Source organism: Chinchilla lanigera, unplaced genomic scaffold (assembly GCF_000276665.1).
Source record: "Chinchilla lanigera isolate Chin_1 unplaced genomic scaffold, ChiLan1.0 scaffold00054, whole genome shotgun sequence".
Taxonomy (NCBI): domain Eukaryota; kingdom Metazoa; phylum Chordata; class Mammalia; order Rodentia; family Chinchillidae; genus Chinchilla; species Chinchilla lanigera.
In genome coordinates this window covers 8,074,675-8,100,057 of record NW_004955455.1, presented here as the reverse complement: position 1 = coordinate 8,100,057, position 25,383 = coordinate 8,074,675, and the positions used below count along the sequence as shown (strand labels likewise).

The window sequence follows — 25,383 nt, the reverse complement described above, 5'->3', positions numbered from 1 at the left end:
CAGACCCCCCGCTGCTGGGCTGCCTTCCCCTGGGGGAACCGTTGATCTCCTCCAGCTTGCTGTTCCCTGAGAACTGGGCTTCCTGGAGCTGATCACACGTTTAGGCTTGACTGGGTTTGTGCTTGGAAAGTGACACCAGGCGTGGCTCTGCAGAATTTTCCTTTCAGCCTCTTGTCCAATCCCTACTTCTCAGACCCCATTTTCACCTCCTTATGCCCTGGGCAGCACGAGCAGGGACACTCCAGTCTGAGGAAGTACCTGGCTTGCCAGCAGCTGCCCGCCGCCCAGGTCAACGTCAAGGCTTACACTCCCCCTGGTGGTTATCAGGAGGAAGTGTCTTTGCCCTGGTGCTGGAGTTCAGGGTAAGGACAGTGCTTGGCATAGACTTGCGCCCTCACCCCTTATCCACCCCCCGCCAGGCTAGCTCCAACTGAAAAAGCTGAGGCTAGCTCCAGCACCTGAGCATGGAGGCCTGATCACGCCCTCCACTCTCACCCCGTCGGACGGCTCCATTTCACATGCAGGACTCTGAAACCCAGCGAGGGGGGACCTGGCCTGCAACGCTGCCCAGAGCGCTACGCCGTGGCCCCGTTTATTACGCTGCTGTGCCACTCATCAAGAGAGCACGCCTTCCTAAAGTCCCACTCTTGGCCCAGGTGTCTTGGCCCTGGGCTGCGGGTCAGTCTTGGTTATCCCGAATGAACTCAGTAGCCGGCTGGCTCCCCGCCTTTCCTGGAGTCCGCGGCAGCTGCCCAGCCACGGGCTGTTCGAGCAATGGCCTGGACCACAGCGATGAAGGTAGGAGTGACCTCGGTTTCGTGATGCCGGGTCCTCAAGCCCGCAGCCACTGCCTAGGGGTGAGAGGAGAAGAGGCTCAGCAGGGCCTCAGGTGTGCTCATAACCTCTCCTGTGTGGTCACGGCCCTCGGCCCATGGCCCACGGTGCTGCTTCTAACCACGTGACCAGGAAGGGCAAGCTGGGGCACCGGGCCTATGAGGTCCCACTCGAGCAGGTGGCTTGGCCCTCCCTGCACAAGGGCTCCGGATGACCCAGGCACCAGGCCTAAGGACCGTGTCACCTGGGCAGAGGACGACAGCCTCTGTCCACTCTGTGAGGACTCAGAAGATACAGGCCTGCAGCCCAGGAAACCCCACAGTCCCACACCCTGGCCTGGTTTCCCCAGCTCCCGGCTCACCTCGTCAATGTCTTTCTCCAGTGTTGTGGTATTGGGCAGAAGCTGGTTATGCAGCCGGGGCTCCTCCACTGCCCGCTTCATATCGTAGCCAAACCAGAGGCTATGCATGATGGTCTGGGGGCGGGAAGAGGTGGCAAGGGCTCAGCACCGCTCAGGGACAGCGGCAGGGCGGGCAGTGGGTGGCACATACCAGCGCAGTAGCTGTGGTGATCTGTGTGCCTCCAGAGGCTCCCACCACCATCTGGACCTTGCCATCCTTGCCCACAATGACCGACGGACACATGGATGAGAGTGGCTGCTTCCCTGTGGCCCGCGGGAGGGGACGGAGACGCTGGTCAGCTGCCCACTCAGGAAACCAGCTCCCTCCCAACACCGATCCCCACCCGGCACCTGGCTCGATGAAATTGGCCGGGGAAGGGGACACCCCGAACTGGTTGGTGAAGTTGGGAGAGCTGAAGTCGTCCATCTCGTTGTTGAATATGATGCCGCTGACTTGGGAAATGACCTTGGAGCCGAAGCTGTGGATGGATCGGGTCAGATAGCCATGCCCGCCCCCGTGCAGCCCTGCTAGGTCCCTACCCACCCCTCTGCACAGCTCAGTCCCTGGGAGGCCCAACCAAGGCGGGCAGCCGCGTCCCTCTGCGGAAGGAGGCGGCCCCTTGGGGGACATGCAGGCAGCCCCTGGGACTGCGCCGCCCAGCAGCCTCACAGCCCCTACTAGAGGTTGATGGTGCTGGTGGCGGACACAGCACTGCCATCCTCCGAGACCACAGATAGGTGGGCAGTGCCCCCATCGTCAGGTGTGTAGTATTCAGGCTCATAGTAGGAGACCGGGAACGTGGTGTCGTCAGAGATTCGGGCTTGAAGCTGGGCGGCGAAGAACTCGGAGCTCATGTTCTGGATGACCTGCCGAGACCCCAGAGCTGGCCTGAGGAGGTGGGAAGGAGGATGGGGAGCGGGGCACAGGGCTGTTCGAGCAGGTCTTAGGACTGACCCTAACCTCCCTGTACCCTAAGCCTCCTGCGGCTACACCCAGGGTCCAGAAGGTAGGCCCAGGGTCTCCCATGGCCCATTTCCTCCCCTCTCTAGCTTCTGTCTTTGTTATCTGTCCATCCCTCAAACCTCCAGAGCCACATTCATTCCTGCAAGTATTTATGGAACCTGTACTACATGCTCGGAATGAGTAATCAATCAGCAGGGAACAGATGCGTAGGTACCTGCCCTCACGGCAAGGGGGCAAACAATAGCAGGCAGGGAAAGTGCTGGTAATGAGGGGATAGAGGGGGGTGGAGTACAGACAGAGTGGTTAGGAAGGACCTCTTAGAGGAGGTGCCATCTGAAAAGAGCCCAGAATGAGGCCTAAGGGTAAGTGCAAAGGCCCTGAGGCAAGTGGCGGCAGCCCAGGGCTACCAGGCAGAGTGCATGAGAAGAGGGGACAGGAGACTGAAAACAATGGCCAGGGCCCATGTGTAGGGCCTCATAGGTCCCAGAAAGACGACTCTGGCTTTTTGCCCTGGGCCACCTAGCCCTGGGGCAGAGGAACAAGCTTCCTGGAAATTTGTTTCACAGGTTCCTCTGGTGGCCAAGTGGGGGATAAGAAGCAGGCTATGGACAACTATGCAGGAAATGGTGACTTGCCCTATGGGGGGAGGGGGAGAATAGCGGGTAAACTGAGCATAGTGACGCACCCCTATAATCCCTGCACCCTGGGAGACTGAGGCAGGACAATCTCAAGTTCAAGTCCAGCTGGGCAACTTAGCCCCTGTCCCAAAATTTAAAAACTAAAATAAAAAATTTTTAAAGGCCCTGGGTTTAATCAGCAGGGAAGCAGCTCAGTGGCAGAGTGCTTGCCTAGCATGCATGAGACCCTGGGTTCCATCCGCAGGACCACAAAAATACAAATGAGTAAGCTGGGGATGTGGCTCAGCAATATAGTGCTTGCTTAGCACGAATGAGGCCCTGGGGTCGCCTCCCCCCAGTGCTTACAGAACATGTGCGAAGGGACTGAGGGCGAGTCTGGCAAGTTCACGCTAGCTGACAGCAGGCCTCTCTCCCGGGGAGGAGCTGTTACAGGGGAACACGGTGAGAGGTAGAGGAGTGCTGTGGGGTGCACCCTGAGCCAGCAACAGAAGGCAGAGAGCCTCAGCCAGGGGCCAGGCAGAGCGAGGCTACACGGGGGCTTCTACCCCTCTGAGAGATAAGACACAGGTCATGGCAAGGGCAGGTGGGGTGCGGAGTGCTCATCAGGGAACACGGAGGCTCCTCCTGGCTGCTCACAGGTCTGCCAGTCCATGGGGAATGCCAGGGATCCAAGTGAGTGAGGAGGGACCTAGGCCCCTAGCCAGAAGGGATGCACGAGGGATTCTAGCAGAGGCCTTGCGTGAGTCTGGGTGCCTGGCTACGTGAGCGGGCCAGGTGATGCTGGGCCCAAGGTAGGGATGTGGGAAGCATTAGTCCCTGGGTGTGACCAGGGAGCAGGTTGCCCCTTGGTTCCTCAACCTTGGTACCTCCTTCTTACCATTCCTGAGGGCTGCAACATCCCCATCAATCTCTCTCTTCTCTCTGACCACACCAGCACCTTTCAAGCCCAGCATATGCAAAGGCCCTGAGGTAGGAATTGGCCAGAAAAGGGAGCACTAGTTACCTGTTATCAAGTCTGTTGCCTCAGCCCTCCCAACTATAAGCTCCATGAAGGAGAGGTGAGGACTTGGGGTAACCAGTGTATCCCAGCACACCGTAGACTCCCCAGTCAAAGTTGGCAGCAGAAATGGATTCAGAAAGCACGTGTGAGCCTAGCGTAGCTCCAGGGACTTCACCCTTGTCCAGTGTGCGCCAGCCCCTTACCTTAGTCACATCAACAAACTTGGGGTCCCCAAGCAGGGTCCTCTTGGCATAGGCGAACCGGAAGGCCTCCACGATGCGGTGGTACGTCAAGGCCTTCTGCTCAGGTGTGCTCACGCTTGCCGGGGAGAAGTTGTACCCTGGTTGGTTGGAGCCAGATGTTTATTGGCAACCAGGGGTTCAGAGAGGCCCAAAAGGTTACGGCTTCCCTGAGCCACGTTGCCCACCTTGAGAAGCAGTGGCCAGCTCTCCAGAAAGGAAGGCAGGGCCGCACACATCCAGCCAGAGGGCTCTGTAGTCTAAACCCAAACGTCTTCTCTGGACCAGACCCCTGTCCTGAAATCTCGCACCTGTCTCCCGCCCGACCACTCCTCATCCCCCAGCCCAGGCGCTCTGCCCACCCTGGATAGCCCGGTCACTTGCACCACCTCCTGCAGGAGCAGGGCAAGCCCCGAGGCGGGGCTGCACTGAGGGCGCTCAGGGACGGAAAGGCGTCGCGGCCGTGGAGCGTGGGGAAGGACAGGCAGAGTCGTGCACCCGCTGCAGGGCCGTAGCGAGGCCGCTCACCCTTGAGGATGTTGAGGATGAGAACCAGCACAGGCCCACTGAGTGGGGCGCTGGGCGTGTACAGCACCGAGTCCCCGAGGCTGATGTTCAGCGGGTGCTCGATCAGCTCAGCGCGGTAGTTGTTTAGGTCCTCGGTGGTTATAATGCCCCCTGCAATGGGACAGTAGCTCAGTGGACACAGGGATGGGGCTGCACCATGGTAGGGATCCGGGACGCGTTACCGGGGGCCTGAACTGCAAAACTGCGCAGACGGATGGGGCTGCAGCGTGAAGAAGGAACAAGGGTATGCTCCGGGGGTCAGGGCTCCTCTGCACGGAGGAGAGGCATGAAGGGCTTCGCCACTGAGTAAGAAGACAGGGATGCACCACAGGGGGAAGATGGCCGACACCACCAGGACGGGTCCCAGGGACGGCACGCTGGGAGCCTCGCCCCGCCTTGAGGGCTCAGGCCTGCGTTCTCCCTGACAGTGCTTGTCCCACCAGCCAGGCTGGACCGGCTGTCCTCAAGCTGCTTGCCTTCCGGCCTGCCTTCTCCTCTCTCTCTGTGGCCACCGAGCAAAAAACCCCTCCAGATGCTTCTCTCCCAGCCCATCCCTCCCAGAGAATCAAAACCCCCCTGCGTCTCAGCGCAAGCCATTGCACCTAGTAGGAATCTCTCTCCGGACCTGACAAGGCCAGCCGCAGCTTACCCACCGCTCTGAACAGGAAGTGCTCCCTCAGTCCCCGTTCCTGCCCACACCCAAACTAACCCACTTTCTTCCCAACTGCATAGATTCTGCGATTGAGCCAGGAGTGTGGTCCCACTGGCCTGTCACTGACCCTCCCCTGCCAAGGCGGCCCTTGGGGGCCAGTGCTAGTGCAAACAGGACAGGAGGGCCCCAGGGACTGGCCCCTGGCTCCAGCATCCCACTGTGGGGTTCCCCACTCAGGCCCCAAAGCCCCCTACTCACCGGCATCCTGGATGTCCTTCACAATCTGCGCCGTGAGGCTGCCATTGTAGAAGGCCTGGGGCCCCTCTCGGGCCAGCGTCTCATACGTGTCAGCCAGCCGTGGCATGGTCACCGTTTCCCCCTCCTGAAGGACCTTCCCGTTCCGGCAGAAAATCTCGCTGGGGCAGAGAAACTCATGTAAGGCAGCAGGTGAGGTGGAATCGGCCGTAGCATCCCCATACACTGCTCCCCTCAACCTGCGTGACTCCACTCTGTTCTCGAGGGACGGCAAGCAAAGGATGGACAGGGCCTAACCACAGACGGGTAGCCCTGTCGCTCAGGGCTCCTAGCGTCCTATGCCACTCCAGCTACATGGCCTACCAGTGTCCAGTAAGGGTCCCAAAGTCGGCCACCCAGGGCAGGTTCCTGAAAGCAGAGCCCTGAAAGCTCCATCAGGCCCTCCTGGGTGTCAGGGGCCTTGGGCGGCAGGCCCATGCCTGCAGACATACCACAGGCCAGGCGTCTGCTCAATGACAGTCTGTGTTCTGTTCAGGGCTGCTGCCAAGCCCTTGCCCACAGGGAAGCCCTCGCGGGCCAGCCGGATGTTAGGTTGGAAGAGGCGATGCCAAGGCAGCCGCCCATGCCGCCGGTGTGCCAGCTCATAGCCACGGATCTCACCAGGGACTGCCACTGACATCCCCCCTGCAGACAGAGAGAGGGGTGACTAGTGGTCCCCAGCAGGGTAGTATCCTAGGCAACTTCCCTGGCCCTTTTGATAGAGGGGGCTAGTGAGGCTTCAAAAGCAATGGAGCGTGCATGTGTGTGCACACGCGTGTGTGTGCATGTGTGTGTGCGGTGCTGGGGATCAAACCCAGGGCCTCACAAATGCTAGACAAGTGCTCTGCCACTGAGTTATACCCCCAGCCTAAGGAGAAATTTTTTTTTTTTTGTCTTTTTGTGCAGTGTAGGCTGGCTTTGAGTTCATTTTGTAGCCCAGGCTGGCCTCAGACTTGCAGCAATCCTCCTGCCTCAGCCTCCAGAGTGCTGAGATTACAGGTGTGTGTGGGCGTGCGTCACCATGCCTGGCCTAAGGAAAGATTTTTAAAATCCTATCTGGGTTTGACAGGCAAAAGACAGGAATGTCTGGCAGGGGACAGAAGACAAAGCTGCTGTCACATGGGCTGGCTTTTGCTGTCCCAGGATCAGATGTCTTTCTCCACAGTGTGCCCATACCTGCATGCTATGCCAAGACCCTGGTGGCCCAGTGAGACCGGACAAACCCTCCTGTCTCTCAGTCTGAGCCACCTCTAGCCACAAATCCTCTTGTCCAATAAGATGCCTGAGTTCTACCAGAACTTGTTAAAGCAAGAGGCTGGGGTTTTAGCTCAGCAGCACAGTGTCTGCCTGGCAAGCGCAAGGTCGTGAGTTGATTCCTAATACCGGAAGAAAAACAAAAAACAAAACAAAACAAAGAACTTGTTAAAGCAAGGTCAGGCCCTGCCCTGCCCCTACAGGTAGCTCAAAGCTATGCCAACTCCAGGAAAGAACACCCTTCCTCTTTGCTTCCCAAGCCCTAATCCCTGCCCTGTCCTCTCCCCAGACCTCAGTTTCCCCCATCTGATTATACTGGGTTTTATTCCACGGAGGACTTCCAGGAGCCCGTGACTTCATCAAAAACAGATCCTGGGGCCTGACTCCCCACCAAGCCCTTCTGCCCCCCTGGTGCTACATCCAAAGCCAGGCCCTGATGGCTTTGTCCAGACAGGTACAGCCAGGGTCCCTGCCCCCTCCCGGGCTCCCTCCTGCTTTCACCACTGAGGTGCTGGGGCCCACTTTGCCTAGTCCCAGGTTTGGCCACTGCAGCTCTAGAACCACATACCCCTGTGCCACCTGAAGCCAGGCATGAATTTCCAAGAGCCAGGTTATTATGATCCTAGAAACTGCCCATCTGGAAAGAGCTGACATTTTTGTATATTTGTTTGTTTTCTGAGACAGGGTCTCACTATGTAGTCCAGGCTGGCCTTGAACTCACTATGTAGCCCACGCTGGCCTTGACCTCATGGTGACCCTCCAGCCTCAGCCTCCCAAGTGTTGGGATAGCAGGCATGTGCCACCACACCTGACTAAAGATTTGACACTTAATACCCAGTTCCTCCCACAGAAAGGAAGAAAGAAAAGAAAGAAGAAAGAAAGAAAGAAAGAAAAGAAAGAAAGAAAGAAAGAAAGAAAGAAAGAAAGAAAGAAAGAAAGAAAGAAAGAAAGAAAGAAAGAAAGAAAGAAAGAAAAAGCAAGCCAGCCTCTCTTGGGGCCAATCAGGCTCTCACAGCACTCTGCTTGCCAGGCTCACGGGCGACCCCATGCTGCCAGACCTCCTGCTGCACTCCGTCTAACTGGGTTCATTCTTCCTTCCTGAGCCACCCTGCACCACGCCCACTTGGATCCTCTCTTCGGCCCTGCCCGCAGCTCTGTCTTCCACCACCTCCCATCTCTCTGGGTGATCTCCTCCTGCTCTGGGTTTCAGCTTCCATACGTGCATTGACAGCTCCCAGGTTTACGCTCTGGGTGGGCTGCTGCCCTGATTGCCAGACTCAGGGATCCCCCTACCCACTCAAAACAGGCATCTCGACACACCATACCCCGCAAAGCACTGCTGAACATCCGCTCAAACCACAGCCCTGCCGGTCTTCTCGGCCACCCTGTTTATCTGGGAGCACCCAAAGACCTTGGGGTCCTCCGGGACTCCCCACACGTGCGTCCTAACCAAAATGTCGGCAAATTGCAGGCTCTGTCTTCTGAATATTTTCAGCACGAGCTACTGTCCACCACTCTCTGCTTCCCCTGAACTGTTGGCGTGACTGCCTAACGGGTCCCACTGGCTCCCTGCCCCTTACACGGCGGCCCGAGGGGTTGTTAGCCATAAGGTGGATTTTCTTTCCCCACCAGACAGTCTGGGGCTCCCATCTCACTCAGACAAGAGGCAAGAGCTTCACAGTGACAGATGAGGTCCCACCCAGCCTAGGCCTAGGCCATTCCCTGGGGCCCTGTGTCTTCCTCCTCCTCCTGCGCCCCCTGTCGGCAGACCCCGTGGCTCCCTGCAGGGCTCAGTCCCTGCCCATTCCACCTGGATGGTTGGATCTCCCCCTCTTCCCAACACCCCACATGACTACACCCACCCACCCCCACCCCCGGGTCCCTGCTCAGATGTCCCCTCCCTGACCAGGCTGCTCTCTGTAAAACCCCCTCCTGAGGCCCCCCAGCTCTGCTATTCCCACAGCACGTGGTGCCCTGGCATCTATGCAGCCTCTCCTGTCCAGCTGGGATGCCGGCTGCCCAGGCTACAGGTTGTTTTTTCTTTGCTTTATACCCTGGCTGGGGGAACAGTGGCCAGTGCCGTAAGAGGGGTTCAAGTAAACTCCAAGTGTCTGCAGGAGCCAGGCATGGTGTCTCACACCTGTAATCCCAGCACTTGGGAGGCTGAGGCAGGAGGATCGTTGCAAATTCGAGGCCAGCCTGGGCTACAAAGTGAGCTCAAGGCCAGCCTGCACTGCATAGAGAGACCCTGTCTCAAAAAAAGAACAAAAAAATGAGACCCAAGTGTCTGCAGGATGCTAAGTCCTTAAGATTCCGGCATTTCCATGCAGTGAACAATTTCATCCTTATACATTTGGAGTTCTCAGTGGGTATAAAAAAAATCAAAGATTATGTACATTGGGGAGGAATCCAAAAAAGTCACTCAGAAAGCACCACCCGGGATCTCCCCTGAGGTATCAGAACGGCCACTGGGGTGGTATCCCAACCTTCCGAACTCTTATCTTTGTACCCATTCTACCTACTTTGAGTGGCACTTCCGGGAGCCACCGGTTTCCCCTCACCTACCTGAAGAATTTAGGGGTCGCCTCTCTATTGAAGTTCAGGTTAGAAAAGAAAGACTGCCTCTCTCTAGAGGGCAAGCCTCACACAGGAATGAATGAATGAATGAATGAGTGAGTGGATGAGTGAATGAATGAGCTGCCTGTTAAAAACACAGGATTTTGACAGCCTGTGTTCAATCCCTGCTTTACCATATCCCAGCTGTGTGACCTCAGCCAGTGGGCATGATTTCTCTGGACCTCAGCATCACCACCTGTAAAATGGGAATCAATACAGGATCCGCTCTTTATCCCCCAGGGCACAGGGAGGATACAAGGGGCTCATCGGTAAAAAGCACTAAGCTGGGCCAGCCCCAGTGACCCCAGGAACGTGTGAGTTGTTATAATAATGCAGCTGTCAAGAGGCCGGGGATATAGCTCAGGGACACAAGTGCCTGCCTGGCAAGTGCAGGGTTCTGAGTTTGATTCCCAGTACGGAAAAAAAAAAATAATAATAATAATAATAATGCAGCTGTCCCTCAGTGGCTGAGAGGACTCGTTCCAGGACCCACCCCAAGCACACTAAATCCATGGGTACTCAAGCACCCTGTATGAACTGGTGCAGTGTCCACAGTTCACCTCCACACACCCTCCCATATTCAGGCGCGTCCAATCCCGTGTGTCCAGCCTGCAGCCTAGGGGTTGGAAACATTTGCCTTCCCTTGGCCGTACTGAGTGAGGAGGAATTCTCTTGAGCCACATATAAAACATACAACATAGTTAATGTATATAAGTAATAAAACTTCCTTTTAAAAATATTTTTGAGGGGCTAGGAATATAGCTCAGTGGGACAAGCATCTGCCTGGCAAAAGCAAGGTCCTGAGTTTGATTCCCAGTACCAAAAAAAAGGTTTTTTTGAAAAAAAGATTATTTTTTATTTTTGAGACAGGGTCTTGCTATGTAGCTCAGCCTGACCTCAAACTAGGGGAAGGTCCTCCTGCCTCAGCCTCCTGAGTGTTGGGATTATTGACCTGCACCTGGCCCAAGAACATTTTTAATGGCATACCCAACTTCTGGGTCACAGGTTGGATAATCATCTCCTAATTACTTATTGTACTAAATCCAATGTAAATGCAATGTGAATAGTTCTGTATGGAATAAAGACAAGCAAAAATGTCTGTACATGTTCAGTATGGACATAATTTTTTTCCATACTGGAGATTAAACCCAAAGTAGTGAGCTATATCTCCAGCCCTTTTTAATTTCTTATTTTGAGACAGGGTCTCTCTGAATTGTTAAATTGCCAAGACTGGGCTTGAATTTACGATCCCTCTGCCTCATCCTCCCAGAATGCTGGGAATACAGGTGTGTACCACAGTGCCAGGCTCAGGTGCAATCCTTTCTTTTGGGCCTACCTGCAGTTGGCCCAATCCTTGGCTGTGGCATTCACAGATCCAGAGGGCCTGTGTGATTATTCTTTCCATCTACAACTGCAGGGTGGCCTTGGAGGGGCCTGAGCAAAAGGGTCAGGCCTTGGAGGGGCCTGACGGCTCACACCGGCGGGTGTGGGCCGCAGGAACCAGTGGGAGTGCAGCAGCGTCCCAGGCCTGGACAGGGTCGTGCTCAAGTGGCTCAGCCAACTTCCCCATGGCCCATCCTAGCTCTGCACCCAGGCCCTGAGCCTCCCACATGGCTCACCTTCTTCGGACTGCTTCGAGCTGTTGAACATGCTGGTGTACGCCAACCTGGGTGCCACCTCGCGGGCATTGATAATCTCAGCTTTCCCTGGAAGAAGCAGCAGGTAGGCAGGATGAGCAAACCTGCCCCCTGAGGGAGGCCCAGGGCCACGTACTTCCACCCTGAGTCAGACACCCATTGCCACTCGCCCTCCCCCAGGTACTCACCCGTGGAGCTGTCGTAGATGGTGAGGAACAGGCCGCCGCCGATGCCCATGCTGTGAGGGTTCATGAGCCCGACACACAGCAGGCCTGCGATGGCTGCGTCCACTGCCGAGCCGCCATCCAGCAGCACGTCCCTGCCGGTGGCACACAGGAGAGTGAGATCCTAAGGGCCCCCAGCCCCCGTGCATACCCTGCTGTCTACCTGCCCATCTCTACCAGGCCACCTGGCCCAAAGGGAGACAGAGGAGGAAGCTGTAAGATTTTTTTTAAAAAAAAGAGGTCTCACTATGTAGCCTAGGCTGGCTTCAAAATCGCAGCAATCCTCCTGCCTCAGCCTCCCAAGTGCTGAGATTAGAAGCATGTGCCACCAGGCCCAGCTAGATTTTTTGTTTGTTAGAGATTTAAATTAGCTGGGTGTGGTGGCACAAGCCTGTAATCTCAGCATTTGGGAGGCTGAGGCAGGAGGATCACCATGAGTTTGAGGCCAGCATGGGCTACATAAGTGAGTTCAAGGCCAGACTGCACTACATAATGCAACCCTGTCTCAAAATAAACAAACAAAAAAAAATTTAAGTTTCCTCTTTTCTAATCAAACCAGTACACATAACTTACTTAATTTTTTTAAAAAGGAAAATGGTGCTTTGCGTGCTTCTTGCTTTTCATTTTGAGACAGGGTCTCACTAAGTTGCCCTAGCTCATCTCAAATTGCAATTCTCCTGCCTCAGCCTCCCAAGTAGCTGGGATTGCAGCAGTGTGCCACTAGGCCCGGCTTAATTATTTTTTATTGATAATATTTTCTCTGCTTAAGTCTTCAAGTGAAAACTGATCTTTGTATATAATGTGAGATATGAATGGAAAATAGAATAGAATAGCAGGGTTAATCCAAAGAGACAGGTACGCCAAGGGTCCAAGGAAAAGGCAGCAGCTCAATGCACCCTTAGTGCAGGCAGTCTATTTAGGCAGAGCAATTGAGTCAGAGAGACAAAGGTCTTGCCCAGGTCTACTGCACAGTTGTCTTCCAGGGCCTGGCCTTGGCACCAGTCCCCGACACCCTGCCCCAGGTCAGGTGGTCCCGCTCACCTCCCAATCTCCGAGCAGTGCTTGGCATCGGCGGCCACAGCCGCCCTGGCATACACATGGTCGGGGTGCGTGTAGGCGGAGGGCAGCCAGACGCAGAGACCAACGATGACCAGCAGCAGAACCACAGCCAACAAGCCCAGCACCACAAACTGCTTCTTCATGACTCTGCCACACAGCAGAGGGCAGGAGTGGGGTCAGGTCCAGCCTCGGGCACTCCCAGGTCCCTCCCTCCCAGGGCACAGTCTAAAGTCAACGCTCAAGAACAGCCTTGAGGCTCCTTCCGGCCTCCTAGAACATGTGCGGGTGTCCAGGCCCCAGACCTTTGACCGGGACATTTGTTCTGCCGGGAGCTCCAGGCCCGTCTCTGCCCTCCCAAATCTTCTCTGTGAATCTGCAGGGCTCATCCCCTAAGGACCTCAAGGCCAACAGGGACCCCTCCCTGGGCGCCCCTTCAGACTTCACGTGTCCTTTCTACCTCCTGACAGCAATCAAGCCTTACAGGGAGCTCGAGAAAGGACAGGCCTGGCCTTATTCCTTCTGTGTTCCTTAGCGCAGCCCAGAACCTGGCACTGTCCTTCGCTCTCTCCAGGGCAGCCCGGCACAGAGCGGGCGACTAAGCATCCATTGTGCCTTGCAAGGGGGCCCCCTCAGTCTCCTCCTGAAATCTGCAACCAGCTACCACAGCGCCAGAACTTACCGACCAGCAGGAAGTGGGAAGGTGGCTCCAAAGAAGGTTTGGCTGAAGACAGCTGGAGAAGTAACTGGGGTCTCCCTTGTGCTCTGCCGGACCCTGTGGCCACAGGGTCTTCTCTAAAGACTCCTCCGCCAGGCAGCTCCCTCGTTCTCCTGAAATCACAAGGGTGGACCTGAAGCAGGCCCGGCCCTTTCCGGGGGGCTCGATGTGACCTCCCTCCACCTCTGGCTGGGTTTTCTGCCTCCAGTTGAACTCTGGAGTCAAAGAGGCTATCAGCAGCACGCATGTCTGCATGAATTCTCCCAGCGCTTCTCCCAGGCGCAGCCCAGTTTGCAGAGCGGGGAGGGTAGAGGGTACTCCTGCTCAAGCCCAGGGGTGCTTCACACGACAAAAGGGGCCGGGGGGCCGGAACCAGCCTGCCCCTCTGAGTGGAACCTGCTATGGGGCTTTGGCAAGTCATTTCTCTGTCCGTGGCTGGCCTCGCTTGTCAGGGCTGTAGTGAGTGAAGTGGGTTAGAATGTACAGAGTGCTAAGTAATTGAGAGCTACCACTATCACATGGCTACACTAAAGGGATGTTCCAGGGATGCCTGCATGGCATGGGGCACATCAGTGACCTCTTGCTGACTCTATATTTCCCTGTGGATTTTCTCTCAGGCTGTGTGGAGGACAGCAGCAGCCTCAGCGTCCCCAGGGCTGTGGCATCGAGTGAGGGGTTTGACCGCAACAGGGAAAGGGGGATGTGGTGGCAGAGGCAGGAGTGTCCTCTCCCAGATGCTATTCCCTCCGAAGGGCAGCAGCCACCAGTGAGCCCCTCCAGGGGGGCCCCCAGGCGGGGCCCCTGTGGTTTCCCCTGTCTCTGTTCAGAGCAACTGGACCCAGAGCCAGACACAGACAGCATCCCAGAGAAGACCTAGGGCAGGAATCCCTGTCTCCTTCCCCACACTCGTGGGAGCACTCCTCAGGTCAGAGGGGAAGCGCTCGGCAGGCGTGAGGTGATGCGTAGCGTGGCAGCATGGGACCCCTCATCTTCTGTAGGAAAACAGAGATCTCCAGCTCTAGAGGCAGAAGGGGACACTGAGCCCCAAAGCAGAGAGGCCTGGCAAGTGGGGATGCAGCAGACCACGAACCTTGTCCCCAGCAGGGTCCAAAGCAGCCCTCCTCTCCATGTTGGGCACCAGAGCCTGAATCTAGACACGATTCCAACCTGAATGCCACTTGACCGCCTTCTTAGGCTCTCCCACCACTCAGTCCTCCAAAATGTGGCTAGAGGGCTTTGTCTGTCCAGACTGCGGACCAAGCCCTGCCCTCCTCCCTGCTCTAAACATGGCCCACACCCTTCACCAGCCCTGACAGCCTTTTGGGAACGCAGACACCCTGGGTCTTGGAGGAGGTCAGGGTCAAGAGTTCCTCATGAGAAAGTCACCCTGGGACTCCAAAGAGCCGCAGGAGCTGGACCAGTGACATGTGGCATCCACTGCAGATAGAACATTCCCATCACAAGCAGTGGGGCAGGGCCCGGGCTTGGCTGGTACCACCTCCCTGGCCCACCCCAGACATCTCTGGCCTCATTTCTCTCAGGATTGGGGCTATGAGCCGAGGCTCCCCTCAAGGCCCTACTGTGAACCAACCCTGACACCCTGAGACACATATTCCCGCTTCCTTGTCCATCTGTCCTCTCCCAGACCCAAGTGTGGACACCCAGCAAGGCTCAGACTTCCAGGGAGTGCAGGGAGAGGCAGCACGGAGTGTCCCAGGACGCTGTGACAGCGAAGGTTGGCCTAGCCTCCCACAAGCAGATGTCCCCAGCCCAGCGGAAGACACCCTGCTGGGAGACTAGGCTTCCATTTCCCATCCCTCCACCCCTAACTTTTTCACACTTCCTAAAAGAATGTCTAAGACAAGAGCCTGGCTCGCACCCAAACCAATGTCAAAGGGGAAACTGAGGCCAGAAAGTAGACAAGTGGCAGTGCTGGGCCTCAACCCAGACCCCTCCCTCCTTGTAACCCTGGTGGGTTTACCTGAGGCCCAGGAGAGAGGCCCCTTCTTCCTCTGGCCTGGGGCACCAGCTGGGGAGGAAGAGGCAGATTTTCTGCCTGGGAAAGTTCTGGCCACAGATGGGGTCCCCCCCCACCGCCTTATAGCTCCCCCCTCCGTGCAGCTACAGCCACGCCTGCGGTCCCTGCAGAGCTCCTCCAGGGGCCCCGGGCTTGGGATCAGGATCTGGGGGTGGGCACCTCCAAGGTGCACGGGCAGGAGAGGGGCAGTGGGGGCCAAGGACTCGTGTGCTTACCTAGTTGTAGGGGGGCAGGAGGTCAGCTAGGGAGCACCCAGCATCCTTGTGGACAACTGGAGGCATCTGAATAGGGTGTAGAACAGGCAGTTCTCTGCCTGAGGTCCAGCCAGGCTGGGAGGATGGTCAGAGGCTGACGTCACAGGAGCAAGGAGGCGCAGCGACTGGGGTTGTCACCAGGTGATTAAAGTTCATCAGCCCTGGGAGGGCCTTGGGCAGGTGATAGGAGGTACTTCGAGCCTGGGAAAAGTTCCCTTGTCTGACTCGGTTCCCCTCAAAGGGCAGCATCCACCAGTGAGTCCCTCCAGGAGCCCCAGTGGGGTCCCTCTGGCTCACCCTGTCCCTGTTCAGAGCATCTGAACTCAGAGGCAGACATGGTGTCCCGGAGATGGCTCCGGGGGAGTGCAGTAGGAGTGTCCCCTGCACCAGACAAGAGTGGGGACCTAAGAGGCTGGCCACATCCTGCTACCAGACGTCAGAGGTGCATCCTTGGAACATGCATGGCCTAGAGGACCCAGTGACCAGACGGGTTTCACTGCCAATGAAGGAACATTTGTACCCAGGCCTGAGAAGCCGCCTGAACAGCCTAGAAAGGCAGGGGCCAGCGAACGCCAGAGCGGTTCCAAGGTCACATAGGCTGCCACCCAGTACCTGCCCCAGGTTGCTGCATGTCCCTGACCAGCTAACCAAGAGAAGCAGCTGTGGACTCTGCCCAGTGGGCCATGGACAGCGCTCTCCATTCCCTCTTGACCCTCATCTGCCAAGCGGCGCCCCTCCTCCCTGAGCCACGCTTCCTCCCCACCTCCCGGACAGCTGTGTACATAAGGGGGTGAGTTCCCCATTCCCAGGCATGTGCACGGCGCACTCAGCCAGAGGTGCTGACTCTGCTGTCAGCACCATCCTCTCCCAACGCACATGTGCACACACACTCACGCTTACTCCCACACACACACATACCCCAGAGTGAATCCAGGCTGAGCAGAGCCAATTCCCAGGACACAACCAACAGGAAGCACAAGGAAGCCGCCGACAGCACAACCAGCCTGGAGTTTCTCTGCTAATCCTGCAGCCCAGCTCGAAGGCTGTGTCACTATCCAGGAGCTACAGGAGTGAAAACGGGGCACAGACCCAAGCCCATTCACAGACAGGAAACCAAAGCTTACGCAGAAGTGATTTGCTCAAAGTCAGCTGACCCTGCTCACATAGGTGAGCCCAAGGCCCAGCCTCCCCCAGCAGCCCCCGGCATGGAATTGTGCCCCTGCTCCAGACCGTCACGGTTTCCCCAGCCCTGAAGTTGGAATCCACCTCCCTCTCTGCCCAACCAGGTGGCATAGGGTTGAGAATTAGGGGAAATAAAAACAAAAACAACCCAGCCCTTCACCAAGGCTTTATTACCACTACTTGCGGGAAATCTGTTGAAAGAGCTACATGTGGCTCGGGTGACCTCAAGGTGGTAAGAGGCCCTTGGACTTGAGTAACGATTCATTGCAAAATGAGCCCTACCCCCAGCCACAGCCAGAGCCCAGAGGGCCAGCATGGCCAGGGGACCCCGTGCTTCCCGGCCCCATCACAGTTCCACTCCACTCCAGAGCTCAGCCCCGCTGCCGGGGGGCTCAGTGTGTCCGAGCTGTACCCCTCCCACTTAATTCCAAGTCCACTTCCTGGAGCCTTGGCGTCCTTTGAGGGTTTAGGTACCTCTCCTCCAGCCCCATACTCACCCACAGCCCCAGCGGAGCAAGCCACAAATCCCGGGCAAGGTGTCTCCAACCCACTTATCAGACAAGAAACCCAATCCCAGCTGCAAGAAAGAACCTAGGGCTCCTCCTATCTGGGCAGTCCCAGAGAGAGACCTGTCCACAGCAGCATGGCCCCTCACCTGGAAGGCGGCTCACTCACTCCCGCTGCGCAGCTGTGTGAACCAGCGCTCCCGCGGGATCTCCTCTACAGCACAGCCAGCGTGGCAGAGCTGAGGAGTAGCACCCAGGTCTCCACACGCTCCTGGAAGGGCCCAAACCTGCACTCCCCCACAATGCTGACCTGAAGCTCAGAGAGGGTGAGGAGTGCTTCACAGTCACACAGCCCCGGGGCTCACCTGACTCCAAGACCCACACCAGCACATAGCTAAATCCCCATCCCCAGCTGTGACCCAGCTCCTCCCTTCCCTCCCTCTGGCTGCTTAGGGTGGGAGGAGGCTTTAAAGGTACAGAACTACTCCAGGTGGGAAGAAGGCTGACTGCTGGGCCAATCCCTGGGGCCCTGTGACCTGGAACAGCTGCAGGTCCCTCAGAACCTCGTAGGGTCCCAAAACCCGTCATGAGAAACCCAAGCCCAGGGGACCTCAATGCAACTGAAAGAGGCAGGGTTTCAGCCAGAGAGAGGAAGGTTAAGCCAAAAGCTCCCTGGGAAAGGCGGTCTCCCCCTCCTTGGCAGGTCCAAATAGGGCTCACATAGAGCTAAGGTACAGCCAGATGCCCAGGCCATGGGGGTTGGGAGCATCTGAAGTGTCACAAAGTCTAAGGAGCCTGGGTTTCCCTCCATAACTCCAGCGTAGGGGTGCCTCTCCAAACACGCCCTTTCCCCCCTTTCCAGGGGACACTCTGGGGTGTAGGGGCTGTCACTCCTATGATTCTGGTCCCCTGCACTGAAAGGAGTCACATGACCCAGGAGAGACTTTGCTAATCCCTCACTTCCGGGGTTGTGGCAGTCAGTGCTGACAGCAGAGGCCGGGGGAGGGGGGCCCAGCCATGCCTTCGGCTTTGGCCCATTGAAGCGGGTGTCCCACACAGCTAGCAAAGCTGTAGGCCCTTACATTAAGGTCCACACAGGGTCGTTGCCACCCTTAGCACGGCATGGGCTTAAACTCATTCACACATTCACTCATTCCCCTCTCCCATCCGGACCCCTCCAGAGTCTTCTTCCTTGGAGCTCCCGCCTGGGGGAGATAAGATAGAGTTACCAACCGAGGAGGAGGAGCTAGGGCTTTGAGGGCGGGGCGGACACTAGAATGAGGGGTTTGGAGATCCAATCAGAGTGGAGGTTGCTTTAGGGAAAGCCACACCAGGCCGCAGGAACCGCCTGAGCCTGCAGGCAGCAAACCGGGACCTCTTGACCTCCGGGGCTCTTTCTGATCCCTGAGGCGTCAAGGCTGGAAAAGGAAGTGGCAGAGCCTAAACCTTGAAGTTCACTTCAGCCTGGACTTTGAGAGCTCTAGGAGGCTGGTGAATATGTCACCATGCTGGGTAACCCATTAACCCTGGCTCACTCATTAAGACCCTGGTAGGTACCCATTAGCTCCTTAGCCAGTTCCAGATTTGGGCATAAGGCAGGGGCCATGGGAAGAGGGTGCTGATGGGGCAGCTTGGTGTGGGCTGGCTGAGCTGCGGGCTTTCTGTGCCCTTGCTCCTGGAGGAGATTTCCTGCATTAGGCTGGCCTGGTAGGGGTAGCCGCATGCCACCACCCCAATGCCTTCCATCTCCTAATCATTCCTTTCAGGCTGGCACCAGCAGCCCATAGCACCTCAGGGGACTGGGCCAGATAGGAGGTCAAGGGGCTGTCTAGGGTGAGGCTAAGGACCCAACCTAGCTTCCCTCAGAGAAATGGGCTTGTAGTAGCCTCCCAGGCCCTTTCTACCCTGACAGGCTCAGGGCCACTTCGGTATTTGAGAAAAAAGACTCTGATAGGGGAAGAAATGTGCTCCCACGCAGAATGCAAAGGCTGGGAAGGAAAGGGACCTCCCAAAGCTGCTCAGGAGGATGAAGACCTGTAAGATGGGGAAAAGCATGCAAACCACTCTCCAAAACTGCCATCTCTCTGACTGCAGCGCTACCGTGCCCCGCCTCTCTGTCGAGCCCAGGAAGCTGACAGCACCTGAGGACCAGGAAGTATCAGGAAGTCTGGAGCTGGAATGGGCCACTCAGAGGTCGAGATAGAGCTCTGACACACTGAATTGCAGCCTCACTATGAATAAGCAAAGTGAGTGTGGCCAAACTTGCCCCTCCTTCCAAAACTGCTGGGACAGGATCTCAGAGCCCCTTGGGAGTCAGGAAACCTGATATCATCCAGGACATTTGTGCCTCCACTTAGTAAACTGGTGGGATGTACTGACTTCAAATCCAAGTATTATAGCTTTAAAAAATATATATATATATGAGATTGAGTCCAAGGAACAGATCCTTTCCCCTGCCTCTTTTTTTTCTTACATTTATTTATTTATTTATTTAGAGACAGGGTCTCACTATGTAGTTCAGCCTGGCCTTCAACTCATTATGTAGTCCAAGCTGGCTTTGAACTCACAGTGATCCTCCTGCCTCAGCCTCCTAAGTGCTGGGAATACAGGCACTGGGCCATCGTGCCCAGCTCTTTTTACATTTTATTTTAAGGCAGTCTCGCTAAATTGCCCAGGCTGGCTTTAAACTGGCAATCCTGTTTTAACCCCCCAACTAGCTGGGATTACAGGAGTGCACCACCACACCCAGCCCAAATGTCATAGCATCTCAGGCACCTTTAGAATCACAGAACCTCACATGTTTGATCGGGTCTTCTAGCAGTCCAGAAATACTTACACTCCTGCACCACCACCCCAGGGAGCTCACCATCTCTAAAGACAGCAAGACCGCAGGTTTGCAAGTTTTTCACAGCATCAAGCCCCGTTTTGCCTCTATCGGTGCCTTCTGAAAGCTGCAAGAGTTGTCAGCCTGTTGCTGAAGGGCCTGGCCTCAGACCCTGTTAATGGTCTGAAGCTGGAGAGCAGAGAAGCAGGGACACCTAGACTGTGTGGCTACCTGGCCACAGCCTCTTAGAGCCACACAGACCACACTGAAGAGATGGAGGAATGAGCCCAGCTCTTTGAAGGAGCTGGCGTCACCCAGTGGTGAGAGTGAGGCAGGACATTAGGGCAGGCCGACTGGCAAGGGAAGTTGGCATGACTGTAGGAATTTTTGCAAAATCCCAGAACACAGGTGCAGAACAGGTCCCAAAGCCCTGCACAGTCTTCTCTCGAGCATTTGAGCAGTTTGGAAAGGATGGCCTAGACCTGATGCCAGGAGTGGGAGATACAAAAAGGACAGTCGCTGTTGAACACTTGACTGCAGTGTCCTTTCACAATACTCTGCTCTTATTCTGTAGGGTATATTTCTTTTCCTATTTTTACTTGGCCAAAACTCACTCTGCAGAACCTGGTTCTTTTCCTTTTTTTTTTTTTTCCCCAGACAAGGTCTTGCTATCTAGTTCAGGCTAGCTTTGAACTCACTATATAGCCCAGGCTGGCCTCAAACTCATGGTGATCCTCCTGCTTCAGCCTCCCAAGTGCATATGCCACCATGCCAGATTATTTTCCTACTTTTAATAAATGTAAAAATCTCACTATCTTCTGTACTTACCTTGACTAATTCTTTGCTCAGGATGGAAAGAACCTAGAAACTGCCATTAGAAAGAGACTGTAGCACCCCAAAATCTGGAATCAATAGAAAGCTAAGCACTGGGCAGTACAGCTTGGGCAGAGCTCCTGTGCCCCTAGCGCCTAGCTGCTAGCCCTTGGCACCATGTGTAGCATTCCCTCCTGCAGCACTCACCTTTAACATGAGGATGGAGACGGGAGCTCAGCCAAGTGTGTGGGCCTCCAGAACTGTCAGCTCGTAAATGCCCGGGAGCATCTGGGGCTGCAGGGCTGGCCTGGCACCTAGTAGGCCAAGTCCAACTCCCCAACTCAGAGGCACAATGGGAGGGGAGTGGGTCCTAGTGCCCCTAGGTTCAAACATGACTCAGCCACTGATGGCAGCAGGATCAGGGAAGCCCTGCCTTTCTTGGCCGTAGTTTCCTATCTGGAGATCAGGGCTAACTAGGAAAGTTATTGGGTAGATTTATTGAGATGGCCATGCACAGACCGTCCGAGGCAGCCACTACCTCTGTAGCCTCACCGGGCTGGGCTGGCTCCAGGGTTTGCAGCCACCTCTGTTCCTGCCTGCTGAACAGCTCAGAGCAGAGGCCTTGAGCGTCCCCCATCCTGGCCATTCCGTCCTCTCTGCCCACAAAACCCTCTCTAGGTGGCCTTTATAATTACATCACCTGGTAATTATCTGTGGTGTCTGCAAGCTCCAGGGCGCTGGGGAGAAAGGCTGTCTTGTCTGTCTCGCAGCCCCCATCCCATCACATGGCCTGGTCTCCAGGAGAGCCAACCCACCCCTATGTCATGGCCTCTTGGGTCACACCCCAACACCTGGCCAAGCGCAACAACCCATGACTTCATTGATGCTCAAGCTCCCCAGCACTTGCCATGCACACCCTGCTTGGCTCACCCAGGCTTCCCGAGCTGCAGGGAGCTCTGTCTGTCGCAGTGCCTCCTCTACCTCCCTGGCCTCTTGGATGCTGGGCTGCTACAACAGTGAGTCTGACTGAGCCACTGGCTGAGGTTTCGGATACAGGTTGACAAGCCCAAACCTGAGCTGAGCAACTGCCCTCCCCAGGCCTCCCTGGCCACACAAGCCATAGTCCAGCCCCACACAGCATTCCCAAGTCCTGGCTCATCCTTTCCAGTTGTTCCAACCTGCAAAGCCCCTCTCAGTTGCATTTGCTCTCCCAGTCCTCTCAACCACCCCCGACACTTGGTTGGCTCCTAGTCACAGGTTGCGACCTTGCTGTTGTTTTCCTGACGCAGCCCTAGTGCTCCGCATGCAAACCTGAGCAGGTTCCTCCACCGCGAAAAACCTCTCCGAAGGCTCCCCTTCCCTTGGAGATAAGTCCTTGCCTTGGTGGTGCCTGCCCATTCCTCTGCACCCAGCGTCCCATCCAGGAATTTTATAGGCTACTACCATGGTGGGAAGCACTGTTCCCTTGCCCCTATCCCAGCTGCCCCACCCTGTGAGCTAGCTTTACTGCCACCTCGTGTCTGCCTTAGTCTCCAGAGTCCTACAGCCGCCCACTCATCATCACGGATGCTGGCCATGGGCTAGGTGGGAAGATTCAGTATAAAACCAGAGAAGAGGGGTTGGAGGTGTAGCTCAGTGGCAGAGGGCTTGCCTAGTGTGCAAAACGCCCTGGGTTCAATCCCTAACACCATACAAGAAAAAAAAGCCATAGAATATTTGTTAGTAAAATGTGCTGTGCTGCAGTGTGCTCTATGACACCTATGCCAGACGGACATTTTATTTTCCTCCTTGTACAGATGACGAAACTGGGGTTTGCCGAGGCTACGGTGATAGTAGGTTGAACAGTATCTTCCCCCACCTCAAGTTCTTGTCCACTTGGAAGCTCAGAATCTGACCTTATTTAGAAAGAGTCTTTGCAGAAGTAATTAAATAAGATGAGGTCATGCTGGAGTAGGGTGGGCCCTAAATCAAGTAACAAGTGTCCTTAGAAGAAGCCATGGGAGGAGAATCACACAGGGAAGAGAAGGCCGTGTGACAAAGGAGGCAGAGGTGAGAGTGGTGTGAGCTAAGGAAGCCAAGGATTCCCGGGAGTGACCAGGACCTGGAAGAGGCTCCTGCCCCAGAGCCCCAGGCAGTATGGGCCTGCCTGTTTCTTGATTTCAGGCTTCTTATTTCCCGAACTGTTGTTTTAAGTCACTGACTTTGTGGTAATTTGTTATAGCAGTCACAGGACACTAGTACAGCGACCTACGCGTAGGTCACACACTCAACAAAGGGCAGCTCAGGTGATTTTGAATCCATACCCGTGACACCCCCACCCCATGCCTCCTTCAGCCCCATGGCAGTTCTTGGTCCTACCGAAGGCTGACAGCCCAGCCCTGTAGAGCAAGCTCAAGGGTAAGTTTGTCTCCATGGAGTTTCTATCTGGCTCCTTCCTTTTAGAGAAGGTTCCCAAAACCACCCTGCATCTTGTTTGTCATGACTAGTAGGAAGCTCTGTATCACTTGGCTACTTACAAACTGCATGGAAAAAGGGTTCAAAGGTGGGGTGAGTCCACTTTCAGTCGCAGCCACGGCTCTCTACCCAACCTGCAGTTCACCCAGACCTTGGTTCCCCGTCACTCCAACTGGGTCATCACAGGGGTAACTAGGGGTTTAGGACACCCAAGGTGTGTCTGTCACGAATACCTCTGCTGCCAGGTCCTATTTTGCGGCCTCCCAGGCTCCCATCAAAGCCTGGGGTTTGGTTGTATCCATCCCATATGACTCTCAGGTCCCCCACATTCTTACCTCACTGGTCACTAGACTATCCTGAAGGATCCAGGTCAACCGCTCTGAAGCCCCACGTCATCCCTGGGGGCAGAGGACAACACTGAAATGTGCCCTCTGCCCCATGGGTCTCCACAAACTGCTGTCCTGGGCAACCCCAGGGGAGGCCAGGCAGCCTTAAGTGCACATGGAGGCTGGCGGGGTGGAAGGCTGTTCCCAGCCCTAAGCGGACAGCACTCTACAATTCTCCAGACTAAGCCAGAAACACTCCCCACGAGCCAGCTCACCCAAGGCACCTCCAGCAGCAGGCTAAGGGAAGCCCATCCAGGAATCTGTGCCCAGACAGTCTCCCTCCTTTCCTGGAAAAACGTCCTCCAGGAATCTCTTAGCCAGGGACACAGCGGTGGGACTGGGGCAGCTCTGTGTCCCACAGGACTCTTAAGTTCCGGGCATCCCCCTGTGGCACTGCCTCGGTTGCTCCCTTCCTGACACTCACGCTCAGCCCTCCCTCCCCTCATTTCCCCCTCCCACCTCGGTCTTTTACACTCCAGGGGACAGCGTCCGAGCTTGGCTCGGCCTCTGGAACGACATGGTCGGGAGCTGGGAACCATCCAGGTCTGGCTCCCGCCCTGTGGATGCCCGGGATGAGGAGGGCTTACCTGGCAGCCAGCTCCGGACAGGTCCAAGCGGTCCCTGGGGTACTTGGGCTGCTGCTTAAAGCTCTGGCCCCATCACAGTGTCAACTCAGCAACAGCGCCTTGGCCCTGGGGAAGGGCTGACTGGGCAGTCACGCAGGTTTGCCAGGGAGGAAACCTGTCGTGCCAAGGTGGCCCCAGGACAATACCGGCTGCATACAAGCGGGGGGAGGCTGCTTGGGAGAAGGGGGCACAGGAATTGGCCCAACAGGAGTTGCAGGATCAGAGGGCATCAAGACACTATTGCATTCTGTTGTCCTCTGCCCAAGAGACTCAGCCCAGGGGATCACAAAGCCGGGCACCCTGTCCACCACCCCCAATCCCTGGCAGGCAATGCTTGACCCAAAGGAAGGATCCTGGCCGTTGTCAGTCACTATATGCCCTCAGGCGGATTTCCCATCATGCACACTTGCACAGGGAGGCACCCCAGCCTCCAATGCTGAGGACATACTCCTTGCCTGGGGCAAGGAGGGCTGGGAGCCACTGCCACAAATGTCCTCCACTCCGGCAATGTGAGGGGGCCAGAACCACGGTGGGGGGCTGCAGGGAGCAGCAGGCCTCCTCTAGGGACTGCTGAGGGAGCCCCCATCAAGCTGGGTGGGCCCCTGGAGGAGCAAGCGCCCCCTCCTCACAGTCACACTGATGGCTGTCCCTGCCCTTATCAGGCGGCAAGCCCGGAGCCCGGGGCCAGTGCAGCCTGCCCATTGCCAGCCTGCCCAGAGCTGGGCTTCACAGTTAACCGTGGGCCTCAGCAGGCCTGCTCACCTCCCAGGGAAGGGGGTCAGAGAGGACGGGCTCCACCTATCCCGCTCAGGCCTGTCTGCGGGAAGTAGGGAGTGACATTAAAGATCAGGCACGCAGTAGCACAGATGCAGGGGGGACAGGTCAGATACAAATGCCCACTGCTGGCTTTGAATGGTGCTGGCAAAAGGCACCCCCATCCCGCCTGCAGCGATCAAAGCGATTATTTCCCCAGTCAGCACTGGAGCCAGAGGGTAGAGAGGTGCCAAACGCCACCTCGTCCTGGCCGGGCTCAGCGTCTCCCCTGGCGGCTCTCAGAAAGAGCTCCCGCGCCAGGTCTGACGCAGACGGGCCCTCCCCAGCGACACCCCTGCTGAACCGAGGACCCCCCCTTCGCCCCCGCGCCGGCACGCAGAGCCCGGGCGTGCAGCCTTGGACCCGGCGCTCCGCACCCGGCGCACCCGGGCCA

At 56.4% G+C, this 25,383-nt stretch overlaps 1 protein-coding gene across 1 annotated transcript; it reads right to left on the bottom strand.

Moving 5' to 3' along the window:
- Positions 1–534: 534 nt before the first annotated feature.
- On the bottom strand, positions 535–17,480 carry Ggt1 (gamma-glutamyltransferase 1). The gene is made up of 15 exons (XM_005396394.2): positions 17,223–17,480; positions 16,304–16,447; positions 13,058–13,206; positions 12,361–12,525; positions 11,284–11,414; positions 11,078–11,164; positions 6,041–6,233; positions 5,553–5,710; positions 4,604–4,753; positions 4,040–4,176; positions 1,914–2,101; positions 1,586–1,713; positions 1,386–1,498; positions 1,196–1,309; positions 535–851 (listed from the first exon to the last, which is right to left on the bottom strand). The coding sequence occupies exons 4-15, from the start codon at positions 12,519–12,521 to the stop codon at positions 705–707; spliced, it is 1,707 nt and encodes a 568-aa protein (XP_005396451.1). The 5' UTR covers positions 12,522–12,525; positions 13,058–13,206; positions 16,304–16,447; positions 17,223–17,480; the 3' UTR covers positions 535–704.
- Positions 17,481–25,383: the final 7,903 nt, after the last annotated feature.